At 33.4% G+C, this 25775-nt stretch overlaps 1 protein-coding gene across 2 annotated transcripts in view; it reads left to right on the top strand.

Annotated features, from left to right (window-relative positions):
• Tnpo (transportin 1) overlaps positions 1–25775 on the top strand; it is a 61280-nt gene that overhangs the window by 23491 nt on the left and 12014 nt on the right. Inside the window, exons 15-17 of one of the 2 annotated variants that reach the window (XM_071583630.1) lie at positions 815–913; positions 7333–7428; positions 18937–19012. In XM_071583630.1, coding sequence (XP_071439731.1) covers positions 815–913; positions 7333–7428; positions 18937–19012 — 271 coding nt within the window. The remainder of the gene's footprint in view (positions 1–814; positions 914–7332; positions 7429–18936; positions 19013–25775) is intronic. The other variant, XM_071583631.1, reaches the window with a different exon arrangement.

Genomic DNA, 25775 nt, shown 5'->3' with positions numbered 1-25775 from the left:
ATTGTATTGAAAATCTTACCCCGTTTTATTGTCTGCTGCATTTATTAGCCAACATAAATAATTAAGGGTAGTTATCCATTTTAGTGGCAGTTCCCAAAATCCTTGGGTTAGAGTAAGTTGCTCATTATTCCTCTTATAGATAACATATTTTTCATAATTTATGATTATACTCTTCGAGTTACTCTAGTAACAGTAACTATTATTAATGTTTTGGTGTCACATTGTCATACCCTCACTTTGAGGAAATTATTAGGTGATTTCTGGTGAAAACTCCCATTCTTAGCAATACATAATAAGTGTAGCTAATTTAGAGCTCCATTAGCATTGGAGTTTTCAAGCTAAAATTCATTTTCTTTTGCAAATTTTGAATAAAAATATATTTATTTTATAGTTATAATTTTTAAATTTAAGATTGTAATTTTTACTTGGGGAAAAGGATAAGTTAGCAGAAAAAAGCAGTAAGGTTATGAGTGATATCATTTCAACCAAAATGATATGAGGCCAATTGCCCAGGAAGAGAAATTGAACTGCCAATAAAGTTATTTCCTTCCATTTTATTTGGATTCTAAATTTCCATATAAATACATTACTGTGTTCATATCTCTTTGATTATGTGAAAGCTGTTCATTTAATGATATTTGTGTATTAAAAATACTTAAGCTGACTTCATTTATTGCTTTATTTTAGTGGTTATATTAATTTTTAAATTGTGTTATTTTATAAGTTTATTTATTTAAATATTATTCAGCCATTACTCCCCTAGAATATTCATTGTTGATGTCTTTTCTTACAAAATACAATCTTTCATTTACAGCGGATTTCATGCCAATCCTGGCACAAAATCTAAATCCTGAGTCAATATCAGTATGTAACAATGCTACTTGGGCTATTGGAGAGATATCAATAAAATTAGGTAAGTAACCAGTATTTATTTATGTATTTCCTTATGGACAGCGTTAATTCAATTTCCTAACTGTGCTAATATTTCATGTTTAAATTCCTTTATTGATGTTAGTTATGTAGGTACGAGGTGTGTTAAATATGAAGCCATTGTCTTCCTACCTAAGTATTTGTTTTGATGGGAAACGTACAGGGTGCGACAGTTATCTCTGGAAAAATTTCAATTTGAATTTCCTGCCATATTGTAGTTCCACTGAAGGTGGCGATTGGCATTCTTGAAAGCTATAGGCAACTGGTAAACAGTCATAACCTCAAAACAGGTTTAGATGTTACATACAAGGGCGAAGTACAATCGAAGAGCTGCTGTTATCAAAAGTGTTGGCACTGGGCGTTCGCCCAGTGAAATAGTTTGATTTTTCGGGTATCCTGATCAACTGTAAAAGATTTTGAGGCTAAGTATAATGCTTTGGAGAAGTCTGGGGAAGGTTTTGCTAACCCAGCAAGGAACACTTATTCAAGGAAATTCTCAAGCACTGATCGCAGAGGAATTTTGCAAATTTTGTGGCCATGCAAATTTTGAAGAATGTCTTGTAACGGTGGATGGTAACTGTGGCCTCGGGTTGACAATATGTCTTTCAACAGGATGGTGCTCCAGCTCATACGAGTAGTCGTTTAGTCCAAAACTGGGTCTCAGATAACCATGACATGTTCTGGACAAAGGAGTTCCGGCCCCTGAATATCCTGGACTTGAACCCCCTCGACTATTATGTTTGCAGCATAGTCAAAAGATATACCAATAAGACAAGGCACCCTATTATCGCATCTATACGCTCCGCTATTGTAGCAGCATTCACAAATGTGGGCACTATTGTTTTGAAGAGTGTGCGATCGTTTCAGGATAGGTGATAGTCATTGCAGCTGAAGAGGGTTTCTTTGCATTATGTTACTCTTGACAGATAACAATACGTGTATGTAAAATGATTTTCATTTGTTTTTTCAATGCATTTGCTTCTGTACATAAGTTTCATTTGTCCGGAATTAACTGCCGTGTCCTGTAGATTCAGAAAAAAATGTTGAAGGTTATAATGAGGCCATAATCTGCTTTGTTTTACAATTCCTCTCTGAATTTACGACGGTGGTCCCAGAAGTACCGGACCCAAAAAAGAAAGCACAAAAATTTTGGAAAAAATGGATTTATTTTTTAATATTATCTCCTTTCAGCTCTTTATACTTTTCCCAGCGATATTCAATAAGTTCGATTCCCTCTTTATAATAAGAACTTTTTGCTCCTCAAATAGCCATTAACTGCCAACATCACTTCTTCACGGTTAGATAATCTTTGACCACTGAGCCATTTTTTCAAGTTTGCCAACAGAAATTAATCAAAGGGGGCTAAATCTGGTGGATAGGGTGAATTATGTAACAATTCAAACTTAAATTCGTGAATATTGGCCATTGCAACAATGGATTCGTGAGCTGGTGCAATGTCTTGATGAAAAAACGCTTTCTTCTTAGCCGAATGTGGGCGCTTTTCCTTGATTTCTTCGCCCAAATGTTGCAATAAGTTTTTATAATACTCGCTGTTGATACTTTTTACTTTTTGAAGATAGTCAATGAAAATATCTCGCATCACAAAAAACCGATGCCATGACCTTGCCTGAAGAAGAAATAGTCTTCGCCTTCTTTGGAGGTGGTTCTCCCTATTGAATCCTTTTTTTTTTATTGTTCCTTGGTATTGGTTGTGAAGTAATGGGCCCATGTTTCATCCATGATTATGAAATGGCGCAAGTATTCTGCTTTTTTAAACACTCAATTGAAACATCTTAACGATACTGGCTTTGCTGGAGGGAGAGCAAATGCAGCAGCCATCTTACAAACAGCTTTCTCATGTCCAAATTTTCTGTGAATAGGCGATGAACCGCACTTCTTGCCCTCCAACTATCATTGCTCAATTCCCCCCCCCCACTCACCCTTTGACCCCCTCAGATGGTGGGTGGGGGAGGGTGGGAATGTCATCATATTGCCATAAAAAGGTGTGAAAAACTATTCCATAAGCATCCAATAATATCAAGTGTGAGTCCCACTTGAATTAAATTGGCCAAAAATTAACCCATTTAAGAATGACTTGCTTCAGGGTGTGCATAGGAAAAACACTCTTGTTTGCAGAGAAAATGAGCGTAGTACCTGTTTTTTTCTTCAACCAGTTAATGTATGACTACTACAAAATACATGAAAGCACCACCATAGGTTAGGAATTTTTCGTGATGTTTGGAGCTTCTGCAGTGGTCAAACCTATTTCACTCCTGGAAAAACCTAATCCACGATGGAAAGTGTGTGGCTTTATCACCCACTCCTTTTACACATTTGATGCTGTAACATTGTTAATGTTGCCATCCTCTTCAATGGAGAAGTCACTCTTGTCAGTGACCTGTGTGTCCGAATTACTGTCTACTTAAAGTCTTCCCCAATTCCTCCCTTTATTAGTTTTGCTTTGGATTCATTGAAGAGGGGAAAGTGCTTTTTCCTCTCATTTCAAGTACAGAAAATAATTATTATAAAATCCATGCTCTAAAGTTTTTCAAATAAAAATTTTCTACCAATGCACATGAGCAATGCTTATCACCAAAGGCTGTAAATAAATTCCACACACCTGAAAAAAACTGGTCAAACTCTTACACCACTAGAAACATAAAAAGAACTGCTCACATTGAAAGTAGCCTCTACAATAAGGAGGCTGAAGAAAAGCTTGACCTAGAAGTCCTAGAATCTTGACCTTGAATAGACATTGATGCTTAGAATGAGATGACACAGTGCAATGTTTATTTAGTATGATGCCTTCGAGATAGGGAATGGCCACTCGATGCCTCGAAGATACCAAACAATGAAAAGTAAAGTGTTTGGACATCATTAGCCACCCCATGTATTGTCATGAAAGAAGCATGCGATAAGCACATCTAAGTGGTAACTTAAGTTCCCATTTGACAAAATGGTCCCCGCAAGCAAAGATGAGTGAGCAGGTGCATTATCGTGATGCAAAAGCCATGAATTGTTTTTCCACAATTCCAGAAGTTTTTAGTATTGCTTTTCGCAAACAGCACATAACTTCGAGGTAATATCCCTTGTTGATTGTACAACCTTGTGGTAAGAACTTCCGATGCCCTTCGTCATGGTAATCAAAGGAAACAGTGAGCAGAACTTTGACGTTTCATCAAACTTGGCATGGTTTTTTGGTCTTGGTTCTCCTGCGTTCTTCCATTGGGGCGATTGGGATTTGGTTTCGACGTCATAACCATATACACATACCCTAGATTTGTCAGTTATGACCCTTTTGAGGAAATGAGGATCATCATTGATGTCATTCGACAGCTCCTGAGTGATGTTCATATGCCGTTTCTTTTGGTCAAAATGATGCAGTTTTGGAATGAACTTCCCTGACACACGTCTCATGCCCAAGGCATCCAAAAAATTTACATGGCATGAGCCAGCATATTGCGAACATGCTCAGCAACTTTTCTAATAGTGATTCGATGATTTTTCAAAACAATTTTCCTCAATTTTTCAACATTTTCATCTGTTGTTGACGTGCTGAGGCGTCCAGAGCGAGATTCGTCATTGGCATCTTCTCGGTCACCTTGGAAGAGCTTGTACGTCTTATAAACATTTTTTTACTCAGAGCAGACCCACGGTATGCCATTGTCAACATTTCAAAAGTGTTTTGGAGCCCTTAATTCCATATTTACACAAAATTTGTTGCAAATTCTTTGATCCATTTTTCATAGCAAAAATTGCTGAGCACACCAAAACACCTCTAACATTTGTACCCGTCAATAACAAACCAAATATGCTAAATTGTTGAAACTGTTAACGAATGTTTGGGGCATGTGTACCAGCAAATAAAAAAAACAAAAAATCAAATATCGATTTTATGTTGCCCATAAAATTTGAAAAGTCACCTTACTTTTTGAACATACCTTGTAGTCTGCCCTGATATGATTCAAAATACAGATTTTTTGTGCACTACCCTCTTTTTTAAAGATTTCTTAAGACTCGGCTTGATTTGTCTCATCAGCTCTATGGGGATTAGCTGAGGAGTTAGACATACATTTATTACCATAATTTCAGTTGATTGGTTGAATACACAGGCATAGCATAGCAGTTTTTAGTTTTCATAGGTCTGTATGATGCTTGTTTTGCATTAACTGTTGAAATAAAATTTTCATGACAATAGCATTTAATGTGGAAAGGAAATTCTTGAAATACATAAAGCAGAAGAGTGAGAACCACAGTGGCCAGCCAATTTGAATTCTTGGAAGTATGAAAAACCTTGAAAAAATTCTTTTGAAACCCTATAATTTAATAGGAACACCTTGAATGGTGGAGTATTAATGCTATTTTACTGGTAAAGTTGTATTATAAGTATGTTGATTTATTTATTCAAATTTGATATGAATGACTTATATTGGATTTTTGTAAATTAGTAATTATTAGCAGTAGTCATCTGGGTTGTTAGGTAAATTGATGGACTATGGCACTGTACTCGATGAATGAAGTGGTGGATTTCAGTGTGTTACCTATTCTGCAAGAAGGTTAAGAATTCTGTATCACATCTCTGCATTTGGAAGGGGATTTTGGCAATCATGCCTTTAATTGGACTAACTGCAGGTCACACTAAGAAAGAACTGTGTAGTAATGTTGAGGTACTTTCTTCTTTGAGTAAAAACACCATGAGATGAACACTCCATGATGCAAGTTTTTTTCATTCATTGACACTAGTTGCCCACTGATATTCTTTTGCAGCACAATTGATGTAGAGAACATTACTGAATTGATGCAAAGTATGTCCAACTATTTTGTCTTTCTGTTAATTAACGTTCATCCTCAAGAAAATATTGATTCTTGGTAAGGTCGCATTGATATATTCAATGAATTTGCCCTGAGAGTAATTTACTCTATATTTCCCTAATGCATTTTGATAAAAAATGCAAAAAGATGGCTTTGCATGGTAACCTGAATGTAATTGCCAAAAAAAATCAAAATTCCAATTTAGAAATTTGAAATGATAAGCAAGATATTCTTCCTACTGCGAGGGGGTTCTTATTTAGGTGGGTCATGAAATTATTAAAACCATTTTTATTAATTCATTATCCATCCATATGGTGTAGGGGAAAATACTGAAATATTCTCATGCAAATATAGCTGTGTCCATTTAATTACATCTGGAATGCCATGTGATAAAAATGAGCAGCAGAATCTGATTTTTTTAACAACAAATGTTTATCTGTGGAAACCATGGAATCAGAAAGTTCTGGCCACCCTACAGAAGAGGGGAGGATAGCATCCCTGACTTTTGAAGTGTAGTAAAGGCAATTAGAGCAGCCTACAGAGATTGGGGAGAATAACTTGTTGGTTGTATCATTTTGATTATTAGAAATTCTGGTGTTTACAATGCTGTATTCTCATGCTCTCTATTCCACTAGATAGTGAAGAGGAGCAGGAGTGGAGAGTTGGTCATATTCTTTCTGTTCTGCTCACTTTCTACCACCCAAGTGGTGAAGAATTTGCTCATTTCATGGTGGCATTCACCTATCCTGAGTTTTTTTGTGGTTACATGTCTATGATGAAAGAAAGCCTGCTCCCTATTATTGCATGTCTTCCTGACCAACCCTTTCAATCTCCTACCACTAACCCAGTGTATTCTCCTGCCTTTCCACCTAATCATCATGCCGTTAACTGACAGAATCATTCATTGTCCATCCTCCAACATTCCTTCCTCTCTCTTTTTCTTCCCCTATCTTCCCTTTTTACCATTGGTTTGTTCTATCTTCTACTTCCAAGAATATTTTGTATGTGTTGTCCAAGTATTGTTAATTTATGTGAAGATATTATACAGTAGTGCACCCAAGGTCATAAATAAACCTTATGCGGAAAAGCGAAGCGCCTTATTTCATCTTGAAGCATTTCCATGACATTATGCCTCAAGCTGTGTTATTTTCATGAATATATTTGCCATGGATAGAAAATGAATTACTCTTGTTTGTATACATTTGGTGCAAATATGATTTTGGCATAATCTTTTTACTCAATAAATAAAACAGTTTCAAGCGTCACTTTATTTGCTATTTCAACTTTTTACTCTTCCTGTTAATTTGATTTATATTATATACAGCAATATATGCTGTGTTCTTATATCTATCTTTCTGTTAATTTCTACAGCAATATATGCTGTAGAATGATAATGCTGTTTTCTTATAAAAAATCCACCACATTTATCTCACCAGAACGTTTGCCTTCTATTTTCGGTTATGTTATGTTTTTGTATGGTGTAATGGTAATGGAAATGTATGGTTAAGGAGAACTACCTATGCAATTGTATGAATTGTGCTGATAAATTTGAGTTGAATTATCATTATAATTTTTCCTGGTCTTTTGTAGGACCTGAAATGAGGCTTTATATACCCTTGGTATTGAACCAGCTGATAATGATTATCAACCGGACAGGAACACCAAAAACTTTACTAGAAAATACGGGTGAGTTATTGTTGTAATGAGACTTTCTGAGCTTCTATGAATTCTGTTAAACAATTCATCATTTATATTTTAATGTCATGCTATTACATATTCTTAGAAAATTGAAAGTTGGCCGTATTGAAAATATAATTGCATAAAATTAGAGTGTGAAGTTTTGTTTTAATTGGATCTTTTTATAATTTTTTTAATTATATGCATCTATAAATGAGTTTCAATTGTATATTTACAATGGTGGTATGGTAGTTAATGTTTTTGTCAGTTTTACCTTTAGAGAAAAATGTGTTTGCAATGAAGTTTTGATTTTTATATTTTATTTATGGCATCTATACTTGGGTTTGAGATTATTTCTGTGGGATTCCATTAGAACCAAAGCTTTTTGATAGTTAAATGAATTGTGGGTTTATTGTAAAAAATAAATTTTTTAGTAATATTTTACACTTAATATGCAAGATCTCTGTGTACAGCCATGTCAGAATAGGTTATTATAATACAGTTGTGTGGCAAAAATGTTGATGGGTTGTTGAAACTGGTCAAGGTTTTGAAATGAACAATTGGTAGAGTATAAAATGTACATTTTCAACATGTCATTCCACCACGTCATTTCAACTTCAATCATTTTAATTTGATATCATTATTAATGCTGTGTGTAAGTGAATATTGTAATGGGATTAATGTTTTCCCCTTAAATGAATTTGATTATTGTAATTGTCTTTAATTTGATAGAAGATACAATTTATGATTTTGGTGCCAATTTTAACTTTTTTTGCAATCTTAGAATAGAATGTTAGAGGTACTGAGATGTGTTTCCAGTAGTCTCCATAAAGTATCTGCAAGTAGTACTCAAGGAGAAATATATCCTCTTATTCTGCTGCTGTTTTTCTTAGTGAAAGGAGTAATCAGCAGCTCCACCAGTTCTTAATCTTTGTGCATCCTGGTGGAGTTTTTTTTTATGGGCTTCAGATATATAGGGCTGTAGTTCATGTATCAATGACAAAGATTCTAAGTTGTTTTAAGTAAAGTATTCTAAGAAACCATTTGAAATTTGCAGTGTATACCTGAAGTATTTGCGTAACTATTCGTAGTATAACATGCTTTGGGCATCTCTTCCTGAATTTCTATGAAATAATCACTTTCTGCTCTATAGATGTCTTTTTTTCACTCTTAGTTCCATTTTCTTTGCTTCCAAAAACAGAAGTGACTGTATGCTTTTTTCATAGTACGTGGACCATGTCTTGACTTGATTTCTTGGCGTAATTATTTCTGATATTTATAAACAGTCCACCAATAGGTTTTAAAAATTAGTTTTTTCCCATGTAGTCAGTCAGTCAGTCAGCTAACAATCAAAGCCCTCTACAGATCAACTAAGCATGGCAGGATTCTATCTCTGCTCGTGAGCTGCCATCACCTGCTCCACGTGAACTGCAGCAATTTACGAAATAAGCTCAGGAGCAGTAGGAAGTAGCAACCGAGGGATCTTACTTGGTAGCAATCAGGAAAAAAGCTGGGCTTAAATTTTAAGAAATGTCTTCATATTTGCCTGCTGCCATTTCCATACATGGTAATCTCAGGATACTTCAGGCCAAATCTTTTTCTGAATAAAATGTCTCCTTTAGTTAGTCGACATCGTACTGAATTTTTGGCAAACGTTGTTATGAAACATACTGTAGTTAGTAGGGCACCAGATCATGGTAATTGATCGGAAGGTGCTGATGAATGATTGAAAATGTTGGGCAGCTGGATATGCTGTGAATTTTCCTTAAGTTTGGCTTCCCACAACGTGAGTTCAAACTTACAGTTTATGAATGTAGGCCATGCTTCATTGAGCACAAGTAGTGACTCTCTTTTGCATGGTTTCTTTGAATTGCCATTTTCACGTAAAGTGTTAAATTAAAAAAATGTCAAAAAGAAAAAATTATGTAGGTAGAAGCAGGACCAGAAGGGAAACATCACTCAATGAGTTATCTTTCCATAGTTTGTCTTTGTTACATCATTTACATCCGTACTTTTGCCAACTTCCTGTCTCACAACTTCCAAAGATCCTTATTTCTCCCCCAACCCAGAAGGGACTATTAACCCTCTTAGTGCGGCGGGGATTCCAGGGGTACCAGTGAGAAGTGCAAAGGGTAATTTAAGAAAATGTATCACCTTAGGAAAAAAAACATTATGAAGTTATTTGTTTAGATATCCATATGCAGTTTTTTTTTATTTTAAAATAAAATATTGTAGTTAATAATGATGGTTTACATTTTTATCATCTGAAAAATAAATGTAATTATAACAGTATTATAAATTTGAAGAATATTTTTTTAGCAATAATATTTCGATTTTTAGACACAATACTAATATTTTTTTAAAAACATTTTTCAATAAAACTACGATATTTAAATATAATAAAGAATCAAAAAGACTTGTAGAAAATATTATAAATAAATAAAGAAAAACCAGTGAATTGCAAATTTTTTTGTCAGCCTCTGCATAGTTCGATTTTGTTGAAAAGGTTGATCTCACTGAGTCAAATTTGGACTTTTCCCCTTTCCTTGAGACTGCGGCAATGTGCTTACAATCTAAAGGCAGAAAAAAAACCATGTTCTAACTCGCAGAGAACTGCTGACAATGTAATCCAATACACAGGGCGCAATTGATTAGATCGGATGGACAGCAAGAGAAACCAAAATGATTACAAAGCAGTGCTCTCATTTCCATCGTATCAACAAAGTCTGAATAAGCAGCTATATATCAACACCACCACACCATAACACATTCAAAAGATTATAGATGAAAACAGATTAGTTGCCTTTCAGTGGCTTTTCATAGTGGAAAGACCATTCAGAAAAAAAAACGAGCAAACAATTAGGCTGACCTGCCCGACATTACAAAACTGAACGAAAAATAATGGTAGGAATTATACTTTTTAAAAAGTATTTAAAATTGCAAATAAAAAATTAAAAAATTAGTTATGTAATTCTATGGAATTCAAACTATCGATAGCACAAAACCCATAAATAATTAAAGAAAAAACCATAAGTTACAACGATTTAAACAATAGCCTACGCAAGAGCCGATATATCGGCCCGCCGCACTTTTCGCCAGGAATACGAAAGCCGATATATCGGCCCACCGCACTAAGAGGGTTAAGTCTCAATCTCGCTCGAATAAAGTCAATGAATAAATAAATATAGGATCTTGCCCAAATGTTAAACAGGTATTATTTTGGAAATTAATTCTAAGGCGAAATGAACAGCTGACATTCAATTGGATGATAGCCAGCAGGTTTTTTGGTAGTGTCATTTACATGGGTTGGTTTACTCCTTCTGGATTTATTGAAATAATATATGGTAAAGTGATACAGAATTATGAAAATATCTCCCTGTTATTATATCCTTGTATTCTGCATATAGTGTTATTTCAACATTAAATACTTAAAAATTTAATGTTCGGATCAGGATCATGGAAACCAAAGGTCTGTGAACTGGGATTTTTCTACTTCTTAGGAAAAAGGAAAAAATGGGGAGAAGGGCTCAATTTTTGAAAAAAGTTGGAATATAGGAGAATTTAGGGCTCTTATGGGAATTTGGAATTACCAATAATAGCTAGTTCCTTTTAGTTTTAAGATCAATTCCTATTACATATAGGTCATCTTGCATTATGAAAACCATGGAAAAAATTGAAACTATAGTTTTGAACAGACTTCAGTGACACTAGTAGCTCATGAAGCGATGAGGTGTAAAGTAAAAAGATAGGTAACAAATTTCCAAACAATCAAGATAACAACCAGGAAAATTACACGGTTTTTGTCGGGAAAATTGGCAATTGTTGATTGATGGGAATCAATTAATTAATTGCCTCTTTGAATGTGTGCTTACTTTATTTTGAGTTTATAAAATTTTAAGATAACATTTGATATCATACTTAATCGCCATAGTCAAAAATCAAAATGCACTGAAGTGAGTGAGAAAAACCATAATATCATGTTGTCGTGTGGAATTTGATTTAGAAGTTAAAATGCATGAGATAATGGATGTTGAATTCTCTTTTGTCTAGTATACTGGTCATATTTTGTTAATTACTTATTTTTTCAGCTTGCCTAATTAATTTAGATCATTACTAATATCCCATGACCCTAAATGTTTGCAGGTTTGAAGTTTTTTAATTCAATTCTAAGCTACCTACAAATGAAAGATAGTAAAACAATAATGACAATGTGATGATTGGTGTGGAAAATGGCATATGTGTTGAACAACCATAGAATCTTGCTGAAATATTCCTGATATAATGCAAAATTAAATGTGTATGATGCAATATATTTTTGTGCTCAGACTTAATTCTACTGGTATCCCACAGAAATAATACTCTTCCATTATAAGAAAATATGTTAGATCTTCAAATTTGATAGATCAAGTGATGCATTTACACCATATTTCATTTGTATTTAATTTAGTTTGTTTGTAAATTCAGATTATAAAAAAATTTTAGTATGTCATCCGATATTTTTGTATTTTTGATTATAATTCATATCGTCATTAGTTACTAATTATTAATATTTTCATAAGCTACAGCATAAACCTCAGCTATATGTTATTTGATGATTGTTGCTTTTAGCATCTAAGAGCATTTCACCTGGTATCGAGTGTCTTATGGGGTTATTTGAGAGGGTTAGCTACTTTGTACTATCAAAGTTTTGCTCACAAGATAGCAGGTAAGGGAGGAACATAGTTGTGTGTATGCATGCTAGTTTTAGTTAACAGTCCTTAATCTATCAATTCAATAAATTTGGCGATGACAACCATGGGCTAGAGGGAGATGAATGAATAAGCAGAATGTTAGAGAATGAATATTGATGGCAACAGCAAATAGCAGGAACATCATAGGCATAAACTGTTTGCTCTCATGCTAAAAATTTCATTATTTCTTTTTTGTAATTTATACTCCTGGCAATTTCCAGAGATTATTTCAGTAGATTCCCGTAACTTCTTGGTCATACTCTTTGATAAGTTTCTTATTTTGGTTCTGGGAGATGCGATCCAAGTTTCTAAAAGTAAAAAGAAAAAATCTCGTGGTATCCTGAAGAGATGCATTCAGTTTTTGAATGAGTCTAGATGACTCAGACTCATAGTTTCCCTGCTGTACTCGAACTAATTAGGGTATACTAAGGGATATTAAGGGGGTCATACTGGACAGTGGGTTTGTAAAGATTAGGTTATTTAGGTTAACCCTAAATGTTGTAGTAGTATTTATATATATAAGTTTTTACTAGAGGTATACTAGCTACTTTACTAGCCAAATATATCAGAAAAAGCTGCAGTAGTGAGTTGGCCAAGTGACTTCCAGTACATTTTATATGTACCATAACATCTCCTTATATCAATCCTGTTTAATTTGAAGTATAATTTAGTTTAAAGCCAAGAGTAGTTTCCAGCCAAGAGTATGAGGCTTCATATGCTTTTTTGTATGGATGAATTGAAATGCCTCCACAGCGAAATGTGAAGCAATAATCTGGTCCTTAGGCTCACAAACATTTCAAAATCTTTCTTAAAAACAAATGGCATTAGTTTCTATGCTCCATAAATCATTATAAAACTGCCTACAAATAAATTTGTGACTTCCTTTTGTGTATTCAATGTGTTTGATATGTCAGACGTGTTAGACGAATTGAAAAACTATCTTAGCCATGAATTGATTATTATGCATATTCATACAGTACCTGCATTTTTTGCTTTACTGTATGGCTATTTTCTTAATAATGTATTTTATGTTTGATGGCTCTACTATTCTTGGCTAAAACTGCTAAATTGATGTCTCATAATGATATCCTATTATTGAATTGCTTTATGCAGCCAGCAAAAACAGTTTTCACTATAGTGTGGAGAAGTGATGATAAATGAGGGCGTATCCATTTAAATTCCCCTTTTAGACTCTTATGGGGGCAAAGAAGAAAGTATTAAGCCTCTGGAAAATGTAATCTAATATAAGGACAATATGCAGGATCAGGAAGCAGAAGGAATGTTATATGGTGAAAGGATTAGCCATGATTCAATGACCCATGTCGAGGTCATCCTTAAAATCTAGGATTTTGTGAGGCTTTGCATGAAAAAGGTGCAAACTTTGTCCACGTATAAAGGGTCTCGAATACTCTTCTATCAACTTGTTTACTAAAAGATGTCTACGTCCAGTGAGCAACTCTTAGAATCTACCGTATGAGAATCACTATGGATAGCTTCGTATGTATCAGCATACCAAATGTTATCCACTTGACTCTTTGGAGTAATTACTGTCTTATCTTTTTGCTATCTGCCCTTTAATTCAATGGAGTATCACTAAAGGTCTTAATTTCTTTTGTCATTTGTTAAAGGGAATGCTAGTATATAATTTTTCTGTGTACATTTTATTTGTAGAAGTTTTGTGGTGTGTTGACTGTGCCATTTGGTGCTTGTCCCCTTTCAAATCATATAACTGAGGTTTTGCTGTTTTAGCATAATTTGCATATTCTACATTTTGTAAATAAAATCCTACATCATCTTGCTTTTCAAAACCTAAATATGTTATTTTTTAGCCTTTGATAAGCTGTAATAATGATTAATATTTTTTACGAGTGCGAAAGTACACAGGTGTGCTCCGTATGTACAGTCATTTCTCCCTAATATTTTAAGTTGCATATTTTGTTCATCCTTATATACTATACTTATGAATTACAGAATGTGCCATGAAAACTTATTCTCTTATGTTCTTATCAGCCTTTGCTTACTAAACTGAAACTACAAGATCTACAAAGCTGCTTTTGCTATTGAATTAGAATGTTATTGTGTCTTAGTAATGGAGTACTTTCATTCATTTTTATTTTTAATCCATAATGTGACATAAACTGCTCATATACAAGTACCGCCAGTGAAATAACTACGATAAACGAAATACAGGTCATCAGAAATAACAAAATCATTTATTCTTGTGTTTTGCAGAATTCAAATGATATCATCATGGCAAATATTTCTAAATGTTAACCTTATTGTCATGCAATTGAAGCATAATGTAGTCAATTTGCATAGAGTAAGTCAGTGGTAATCCTCTGTCTCATGTACATCTCAATTGATATGCGGAGTTGTTATTTATGAAAGTGATTCAATAATAGAAATGTGTGACAGTTTCTCAGCCTTAATTAAGCAAATTGTTAAAATTTGTCAGTGGTGACATTAAGAAATTACTAATGCTTGTAATAATATTTGAATACTTAAAATTTCCTGGTTAGAATGTGAAACCAGTAGAAATGAATTGGAGTATTAAATTTGATAAAGTTTGACCTATGCCAGATGATTAATGACATCTTGGTTTTCTCAGTCAGTACAACAACTTGGATATTTGTGAAGTTTGACATGTTACCAATCGGTGATGTGATGCTTTTTATGTAGAGAAGTCAAAAGTAAATTTCATAAAAGTGTGTTAAAGACTTATTTATTCTAATGAATTGGTAAATATTTTTAAAAATTTCTTTTGGTAGTACGGAAATTAATTCTTGACTCATACTGCCCAAGTTTTCATTTTCACTACGGTAGTTATGCTACATTTAGAGCTTGAATTGCATTTACATTTAGAAAGTAAAATTCATTTGCTTGTTTTTAGATATGGTTTGTCGATGATTGTTTCATTTTTTAATACATTGATGTTCATTTTTTCCTTTGGATAACTTAACCTTTTTTTCTTTTTGTATTGCTCACCATTTTCATGAACAGCAGATTTCAATATAATTTGGTGACTACAGTCTTATCTTCTTTGGTGTGAGGTGCAATGCCATAATTCAAGGAAGTTTTCATTTCTTTTAAAAAAAATATTTTTATTAAATATATTTCATTAATCTTACTAATATGGTGAAAAATTTTATTCTAGAACAGGATTAGCTTATTTTCATGGCTTCCTGTTATCCCATGGCGCTGGAAATGCTTGTAGAAATCATTGGTTGAAAGAGCATTGTAAAATTATGGTATGATATATCTTATGGCACAAAGAAACGCCTGAAATTTATATTGAATAGTATTATAGGAATCTTTCTATGGAACTTTGATGTGACTACTCCATAAAAGATGCAGCATCATCATCGAAAATTGATATCTGGCACTATATAGCATATCCAAACTTACCACAATTGTACAATGCTGTTACCTTTGATTATTAATAATTTATTCAAGGGAGTTCCCATTTTTTAAGTTAGTAAATCAATGGAATATATTAAATAAAAAATAATGGTTTTATTCTGTTTGTGAATTTTTTGCGGTGCTTATTGCCCTCCTGAGTGTTATAGTTAATTTGGGGTTTTGCAGGCAATCATATTGTGAACGAAGTAATTTTAGAGGTATATTGTCCTTAGTCAAAAAAGACAGGAAAGTAACTAACAACAGTATGTTGTCTTCTGCTCTTTATTGCTGCCAAAACATTGCCCAGTACAATGCGGGAAAAATGAATGAAGAAAAATATGGTTATAGTTTATGAAGTAGGTAATTCCACTTCCATTTCTGTCCTAATCAATTTATAATTGCAGTATGCATAGGAGGAAGACAGGTTTTCTCTCATTAGAGTACTTAGAACAAGATAATTTCATAGGCTTGTGTAAAACTCATGTTGAAATAAGCAATCTCCAAATATAGTAGATTTTATCATTTTTTAAATTCATTCTTATAGACTTTTTTGTTTTTCATGTTCTACTGGACCTCCCAGATTTTGTTAATGTACAAACAGGAAAGGGCATATGTTGCTGGTTAGATTCAAACAGAAGTCTTTTGAATGGTGTAAGATGTAAAATTGACAGACTATTATCTCAGAATGTGATTAAGGTGGTCATAGTTTCCCTGAAATAATTGATTATTTCAGCACTTAATTGTAATGAATCAGTAAAAATGGACCATCCCCACAAATTTCTGTCATCCAGTTTATAATAAGAATTCCTATTACACAATGAAGGTCCTATAATGATATTCCTTTCTGTAATTTTACATCTTGCGTAAGACAAATGTTCAAAATGTAATCTTAACAGTAGCATATATAATCTATGTCCTGTGCAATAATGAAAAAGGCTTAGTGTAGTCTACACAAATATCTTTATTTTTCTGAGCTAGATTTCAACTAGGATACAGTTCAAGTCTTTGTGTTTCAAATATCATCTTGAACATGACTGTAGTTGAAACCTATGACAGAACAGTAAAGATATTTGGGTAATGAAGGTCCATATGTCAGTGTATAGTTTCTTGTTGTTAGTCTCATTATCACTGAGTGAATTCTTTCATGATATGGATCCTTGTGATGTTATTTTTCCTATAGCATCTACTTTGGTTGTTTCAAACTAACCATAGTAACATTCTTTTAATTTATTTTGTACTATTATCATAAAGGATTTCCATGTTTTACATTAAACTCTCCACTCCTTTAATATTTGTTCTCTGATGCTGCATCTTGCCAATCATATGTATAGCACTATTAACAATAGCTAAAATACGTAGAACTGGAGCAGTTTTAGCAATTAAAATATTTGAAAACCAAATGGTTGCCTTTTTAGCATAAGGGTATTAGCCACTGACAGATGTATACTTGGGAGTACCTAGAGAATCAATCACAGATCTTTGCAATTAGATTTATAATTAAAAATCAAATTGAAAAAATGGTTTTTATGAGCTACAAAGTTTCATATTTTAAAACCTAAACATTATCAAGAAACTTTCTGAAAATTTGAATTCAGTTCTGAAGTGTGGCCATTCAGCTGGAATTTCCCTAGCAATAATTGTTTTTAAATTTAAAACACCATCTCCTGCCAATGAATTGATCAACTTTGTGATGAACACCAGTGATTTTGCCATCAGTTAGCTTTTAGGTGCTGTGCACTGCATAACATAGTAGCTTTCCAAAATTTGGCTCTCATACCATCAGGATTTGATTAACTTGCTAATGATCTGCTTCAATTCCTAATTTTAATATTTTCTTCTGCCCACAGTAGTTTTTTGTTTGTGTGACATTTTTCACCATCCTAAGGCATTGATTATGCTTGATAAGCAATAATCTTAAATATATTAAAATCTTCAAGTGGGTATGGCATGTAAAATTGAGTTTATGTAGCACTACTCCTAATCATTATAAATTGCAATGTTTGTACAGAAACCCTTTATCTTAGGTTCAGTTAGTGAAGCTGAAGATATGCCAATTAATACCATGCATTCCATTTGTTGTGGTGTGTGTGTTTTCAGAAAATTCAGGTAGAATGAATAGGTGCTGCAGTCTTGATTGTTTATTGTTGATCTGCTCATATAAGTTGTTGCTTTTTGGTGACTTGGTGCCTAGTGGTATTTCTTACAGAAAAGTGTGCTCTTAATATGGATTCTTCTGTCATTGGTTGATATTTTGGGGGTAAGCCTGTGTGACAAATTATTTTTTTTTGTTTTTTAATGAAGAAGTGTTAATTGGCACTATTTATGTTGATATTGATTTATTTGGCCAGTTTGTATTCATTCCTTTTTAACTCACATTGTAGAAATTGCTCTAGTGGAAATTAATTTTTTTATTTTCCCATTCATGTTGCATGGAGTAGGTAAGTGAATATTTGCACCCATTAATTTTTTACCACCTCATTTGTTTTTGATAATTAGAAGGAAAGTGGCAGCTGTTAGCATAATGCTGTGGGGTAATTTTTTCATGCTTCCTGAACTTTGAATTGCATTTGTTTTAACTTTTACTACAAATACAATGGAAATATCAATTTTTGTTGTTTTCAGATGTTTTGGTGGCTGCCTGTTAAGGGTGTGGATTATGTTTGTGTTTATTTGCTGTTATAATTTGTCTCCTGTAGCAGGCTGCTTAAAGGGGAGATATTAACAGTTGCGTTTGTTTTCAATTTGTTGTAGTAGATTACATCATTCTGCTTACTGTTTTTGTAATTTAAGTTCATATTATCCACTGTAGAGGTGCATATAGATAAATTATTAAAACCCTAATATACCCTCACTTTTGTTAGTCCTGTTTCAGTCATTAATTACAGCATTTTTGTGGAGTTGATTGGACCCCGGAAGAGTTCAGTTTAGGCTAAAACTGGATGTTTGAAGATGTATAACATGCTAATTCACTTTATTTTTTCCAAATGTAGATAGAATTAATGCAAGGTCAACCTTAAACCCACTGTAGTTAGATGATATAAAATTTGCAGTAGCTTCTACTTGAACCCCATTGTTTTTCCATCCATTGTTGTAACTGTTTAAATGTTTTGCGTTCTAATCTATTGCCATGGAAATGAAATCCGTTGATTTCTTCCCTGTGGGTGTTTTATCTGAATTTTTTTTTATCATTTCTCGAGGTGTTAGAGGCCAGTTATGTACAAATGGTTTTTTAGGTCCTTTGATTGTATATTCATTGGGCAGAAGAAACTGTGGAGAGGGATTTATATGTTTGCCTGTGTATTTCTTCTGTTTCTGAGTTTTTATGTGTATTTTTTCTCCCCTTTTTTTTTGGTTTCTTCTGTCCCCACCGCTTGCTCGCTCGCTCTAGCCATAACTATTGGCCGGCTAGGTTATGTGTGCCCCCATGACGTGGCTCCTCTGTTACAGCAGTTTGTGCAACAGTGGTGTGTAACCCTTTTCTTTTTATTATTATTATTACCATTATTACAAAATATCTCAATAATTTTCAATTTTACCATTGTAGTTATAAAGCACTATGATTTGGCTTTAATTTTTCACTTGTTAAGTGTTTGCAATTAGTTTATTTTGTTGTGAGGAAGAGTGATGGCAAAGTTGTATTTTTTTGGCCGCCGTAAGTTTGGAATGTTTATTAATTTCAACTAATCAAGCTTTTTTTCACTAACAAGACGAATTTATATTTTGAATAATCTCCTGTCTTAGCTAATCTCATTAAGTATTTTTCTGACTTTCAATTTATACTCATGTAAACTTTGTTTGTATTCACATGATTTTATTTTGTGTTTTATAAACGAGTGCTTATACCTTAATTCACTAATCTACATTTGTAATTGCTCTTTCTCACTCACAGTAGGGTAAAAGACACATTTGTTCCATAATGCAAGGAAACCCATGAAGGCTTTTCCTGAGTTGAGTAAAATTATCTGGGTCAGTTAAGATTAATCAAAAGTCTTTAAAGCAATTGATAAGTTAAGTTTAAATCCATATGGTCTTCAACATATATTTCCAGAAATGTAAGAACAGTGATAAATATGTATGCATGTGTTATTTAATGTTTCATTTCACTCTTAAACGTTAATTTTCATAATTTTGCCTATAGAAATCACTTTCAAATTTTGTTGACTTTGCTTAAATCTTGGAATATTACATATTTTAATTGACCCATGAATCATTTATAATAATCTTAAAAAATTAACAGTTCTTCTGTATGATTTCTAAATTATCCTCGTGTGGCTCCTTGTACAAATTCATATTTGCCATAATTTTTGCATCTCAGATTAAGCCTTTAATTATTTATGATTTCTTCAGTAAAAGCATAGTTATAGTCATCTGAGAGAGAGGGTGAGTTCCTCTTTAAATTTTTTGGACATTATTCCTGTGTTTTTATCATATAGCAAAACTATTTTTCCCTTGTGATCCTGCTACTTACTAAAACTACCTTCATGTGCGCTCATGACATTGTGTGTAGAGCCATCACTTTATTTATCTCTGAATACCACCATTACCAATAGTATTTTGGCCAATTTTTAACTTCAACGTATTGTGCTAATTGTGATTTAGTAAGTTTTCATTCTTTATGTACTTCAGGGAGAGTTTTTAGTTAATTCATGTTTTTAGGCAAAAGGTTTCAGTACCTTAGCTGTTGTTATACAGAGTTCATCAGGCAGTGCTTGTATAATTTCCCATTTGTGTAAACATCTTACACATATATACCTTAAATAGATGCTGACTCAGCCATTATGTAGTTGACCAAAATTACCCTGCTATTGTTCTATGCTTCTTAGGTTTCTTTGTCACCTGTGGTGCATTTATAGCTCAATTCCTAACAATCATAAATATGATTATACTTATGTATTTCCTTTTCGCATTTACTCCATTTAACACTGAGTAGCTTGAATTTTTTAAATTCTTATCTGACATCCACATACTGTAGAAATCCTTTGATTATTTTTTTGTTAATTTTTGAAAATATTTTGTTTTGTCAATATTGAAGTGGTAGAATTGATTTTGAGAAAGAATTTGAAGGCTGCAAATGCTCAATTAATAATTGTACAGTTTATGGTGTAGCCTATTCAAATCAAAAATCTTCTTCAGCGTATCCTATGTTTCATCTGCTGTGCATAAAGACAATGATGGTACTATTGGTATTTTGGAATCCTGTTAAATTCAAGAGTAATTTAGTGTGTTATTGCAGGAATTAAACTTTGCCAGTAAAAAGCTGATGTTGTCAAAGAATTCAGGTCCATTTTTCTTTGCAAAGAAAATACCATATCCATAAAAATTTGTTAGATAAAACTTAATGGATTAGGCAGGTTAACAGTTTTCCTCTGTGTTGTTGTTAGCATGGTGCCAACATACATAATTCATATGAAATCTATGAAAATATTCATCAAGGAAAAAAAACTTGATGGACTAGGCCCTATTTTTTTATATGTTTTAACTAAAGGTTAGTATGTCCATTCCTGGTAAAAAAATTTCTATTGATGAAAAGCTAATGCTTTATAATGTGAGAATATAATGGATCCTGTATATTCATCTAAAAATAGCCAAATTTGAAGTAAAAGTTTCATGCAAAAATGAGTCTAGTATATGTACAAATATGTAGTACTTGAAATGCACATTAGCGGATGACTCCGTTAAAAGTTACTGTTGCGGCATCTCCCGCAGTTTCTTTGGAATTTTTAGATCCAGTTCATAGTAGTAGTTATAGTCATAGGCTGGTTTTAGATAGACCCAGCAAAATAGCATGGATCATGGTCTTCTCAGGGATTATAATATTTGAAAAATTGAGCATAAAAACCATTTTGCATTGAACTAGGGCACTCTTTATTTTAGATACGATTAATTTAAAAATCAATGTAAATTCAAAATGCAGAACCCAGTAGTGTGCTGATTAGCTGATGTTCCACTTTATGATAGGTGAATTATTCATTGGTTGAAGGAAGAGGCATTCTAGCCCTGTATTGGGCCATTCACAGCATATTTGTACCAATTAATGGGTAAGAATATGTTCAAATATTTTTAACCCTATCTTCTCTGGAGAACTAACGTGAATATTTCCTGTGCTGAACCATAGCAATTAACCTTCAAAGAAAGTGTGACTGTGGATGTTAAAGAAAGTGCTAACCAGTTGTAAGAGTTTAGTTTTCTAAAAGTGTGGAACTAAATGTCAAGGTGAATGATTTTTACACTCTGAAATTCTTCCATTGAAATGCATATCAGCGGATGACTCAGTTAAAATTTACTATTGATGCATCTCCTGCAGTTTCTTGGAATTTGTCAAAGGTAGAAACAGCCTCAGTGTTTAAAGTTGGCTTTAACCTCGTGGACTGTGTGGAGCATTGCGTGCGACAAGAATGCCTGTGAAAGTATGTACGGTTTTTCATCACATCATCTTGTTCCTTTAGAGCCCTCAAAATTTTTGAGTTTAAGAGGACTCTTAACTGGATAAGAGAATAACTTTAAAGGATACCATGAAGAAAGGATACCACAAAGTAATCTTTAGAGGATAGCTTAACTGGCTAAAGCACTTGGCTGGACATTGAGGGATCCCAGTTCGAATCCTAGTCAAGGCGAATGTTTTTTACGCTCTGAAATTGTTGCATTGAAATGCATATTAGCGGATGACTCCATTAAAAGTTATTATTGTGGCATCTCCCGCAGATTTTTGGAAAAGATAAGAATGTTCTCTTCGGTGATTATTTATATATGTGTGACCTTAAAAAGCAGGGAACTGACAATTATTAACCAGTAGTTTTCTAATATATGATGAGTATACATTCTTTCAGAGTCAATGCATGTAGTTAATAGTCACTTGCTCTAAAAATCTTATTTATTTGTTCTAATGGTAATCTGATTGAAAAAAATAAGGGTCTAACTTATAAGTCAGCCACGAGACTTCTTACAAAAACTCCAACATCATCATATTTATTTTAATAGGATCGTCAAAGGTTTCTCAAACAAATTCAACAACTTTTCTTTGAATGGAATCCTTTAAAAAACTAGCATAACCAGAAAACAAACTAAAGTCTGATCTTAGTAAAAGAAAGTCAGTCCATGCCAGATTATCAACATGGCTTTCAAATAGCCATTTTACATTCAATTAAATACTCAAATATTCTTACCATGGAAGTTTTTTCCTTTCTTGTTATTTGTATTGAAAGTGTGCAACTTTGTTGTGCATCATATGTGAATAACTCAATGTTCTTAAATGTAGGAAGCAACCCTATTATGGCTCATAAATGGTTTTTCATTAATGTTATAAACATTCACATAATTTGCCCTTTTTATTTGATTTTTTATGATATTAAGCAACTATATCATCAAGAGGTGGACCTCTAATTAAACATAAGTTGTGCATTAATGAGAAAAAATTAGGTTTGAAATACCTGATGGCATATTAACTTGACTGAACCAAGTGAAAGTCTCTCATGGAATGGCTATCTGTGTCTGGCTGAGTCTGATCCCCATTTCAAAGATAATATTTGATGAAATACCATCCATTTAATTTACTTAAGAATGAATAGGAATGTTGTGTTACCATCTTCCTGGCAAAATATTCAAATGATAATTTGCCCTTGAAGATTTTGGATGCAGAGTTGATTTATTACAATTATTATGATTGCTAGAAAAAAATCTTGTCTCCATTATTAGGGTTTACGTTTCCAGATAAAATACAATGTATGGCAGTTAAATCGGGGCAAATGAAACTTTTGTTTTAAAGCAGATGCATAAAAAAATTACAAATCAATATGAAAATCCTTTTACATACAGATAGTGGTATCTGTCAACAGTAACAATACTCAATGTAACCCCCTTCAGCTGCAATGACCGCTTCCAATCCTGTCCTACATCTATCACATGCACTCCTTAAAACAGTGCTGTCCATATTCGTAAGTGCTGCTACCATAGTGATGTGTAGAGATGCGACATTAGGACGCCTCGTATTACTGTTAACATTTTCGACTGCACTGCAAATATAATCGTCGAGGGGGAGAAGTCTGGACTATTTGGGGGTCAGAACTCCTTTGACCAGAACATGTCAGTGTTATCTGCAAAATAGACATTCTTCAACTTCTCCAAAGCATTATACTTAGCCTTAATATGGTAAACAGTTGTTCTGGGGTACCTGAAGAAGCAAACTAATTCACCGGGCGAACGCCCAGCGTGAACACTTTCGATAATTGTGGCTTTTCAATTGAGCTCTGCACTGTATGTAACATCTCGGCCATTTTGAGGTTATGACTATTAACTAGATGCCTATAGCTTTCAAGTATGCCAATGGTGACCTCCAGTGGAAGTACAATATGGTGGGAAATTCAAATTGAAATTTGTCCATAGATAAGTGCTGCATCCTGTATATTGGTAGGCATCAAAACTAACATAATGTTTTATTTGTTTTTGTCTATAATTTTTGGTCATCACCAGATGGTATAGGGTAAAGTTCAAGATGCACCTAAGTATAGGACTACATGCCTGTAGGTATTTACAAAAATATCAAACAGTAGATCGACATCTGGCCAGTTGAAATGTAGCAAACCCTCATGTCTACCTAGCTCTCATGCATTCAGCTGTCATGGATTCGTTAGCTTTACAGTTTGTTGTTTGTATGTTAAAGTTCTCCAAACATGTAATGCTTGCAAATGTAGATTTTATCCAAGTTTGTGCCTACAAATATAACTGTTGCAGTCAATTCTTAAGTGAAATTAGTCCATTTGTGTAAAAACTTAGTCATTAAATCTTTTTCAAGGCATAGTTTGTGGCATGTTTGCCTTCAAATCAGTGGGCTTCATTGTAAAAAAAACAGAAAACATTATTGTGATCCACATAAAGATAATTACAGAGGAAACAACAACTTCAACCATGCTCTAAGAATATTTTAAAGCCTTTAATATGCTACATTTCATACTTCTTCCAATAGACAATGAATTACCTATAGCTAATAATCTGCCAATTTCTTGTTTTCGAACTAGTGTAGTCATTGAGATTAAAACTTAAAAGGTGTTATTAATATTACATGATGATAAAGCATGCTATATTATCATTATTCATGTCTACCATTTTGGTAAGTTTTTGATGGGCACAGAATTAGCATTGCCAAGTTTCTTAGCCTTGTCTAATGAGATAAAAACCTGATATCCAGCATTACATTAAACTATTCATCGATTCTGAATACTTGCTATCTCCATTCACTCTGCCCAACTTGCGTATCCTTTTCCTCTCCTCACTTTGGTTGCCTAATGTTGTCCTCCCTGCCACAATCATCTATATTCGACTGCCACTTAGTAAATTTTGGTTTGAATCAAGGTTTGGTAAACCATGGTATTAGGTATGATAGATATTCTTATCCCGTTAAATACTCTAAATCATTGGCTGTAATATCCTTAAAGTCAAAGGAATTAGTTGTTTTCCTTCTACCAAGCACGATAGTCTGGAAGATGGAAATCGTTACCCAGGTGTTATTATATTGATAAATGGCTTTGTGCAGTGTTTTAACCAAGAAGATTACTTTAGCTAAACTACAGGTGTTTGTTTTAATGTATTCCTTCGGTATTCTAGGCGATCTTATTTGCTTAATGTGGACCGGCCAAAACATCAAATGTCATGGGAGATCTTTCATCATCATGAATTCTGTTAAGCACAGACAACTGTGATTTTCAAAACAAATACTCCTATAAGATTTGGGCAAATTAGGTATATGTAATATTGTGATACAATAGTATTCGAAGTGCGTAGGCCATGTCTCATACTCTTCCCACCACCACCAGCATTCAGGTGTGCAAGTATTTTAAGGATAAAAATGTGATTCAAGCCCATTAATACATGCCTATCCTAATAGTGTAATCATAAATAATCACCTTTAGTGTACTATAGCTTTATACTATTCTTATCAGAAAGTGTCCTTTTGGTTTTTTTTGCTTTACACTGGAAACAAAGAAGTGGATGTTTGGAGCAGTTGTAGTAATCACAAAAAATTGGTTGCAATTAACATTGCTCATTTTAGGATATGCTGCAACCTAAATTTACCAACTTATTTTACATTGATTGCCAAATAAAGTTCTAATTGAGGGGATATAAAAGATTTTAAAAAAATGTAGAAGCTCTAAAAAGAATTTAAAAATGGATAGAGTTATTTCATTGCAGAGAGGTTAAGTGATGGCAATAAAATTTCAGAGAAAGAATGGGATA

The sequence above is a fragment of the Hetaerina americana genome, unplaced genomic scaffold, assembly GCF_022747635.1.
Source record: "Hetaerina americana unplaced genomic scaffold, ioHetAmer1.1.p SCAF_14, whole genome shotgun sequence".
Lineage (NCBI taxonomy): Eukaryota > Metazoa > Arthropoda > Insecta > Odonata > Calopterygidae > Hetaerina > Hetaerina americana.
Note: the sequence above shows the minus strand (reverse complement) of the source record. Positions and strands in the feature narration are given on the sequence as shown.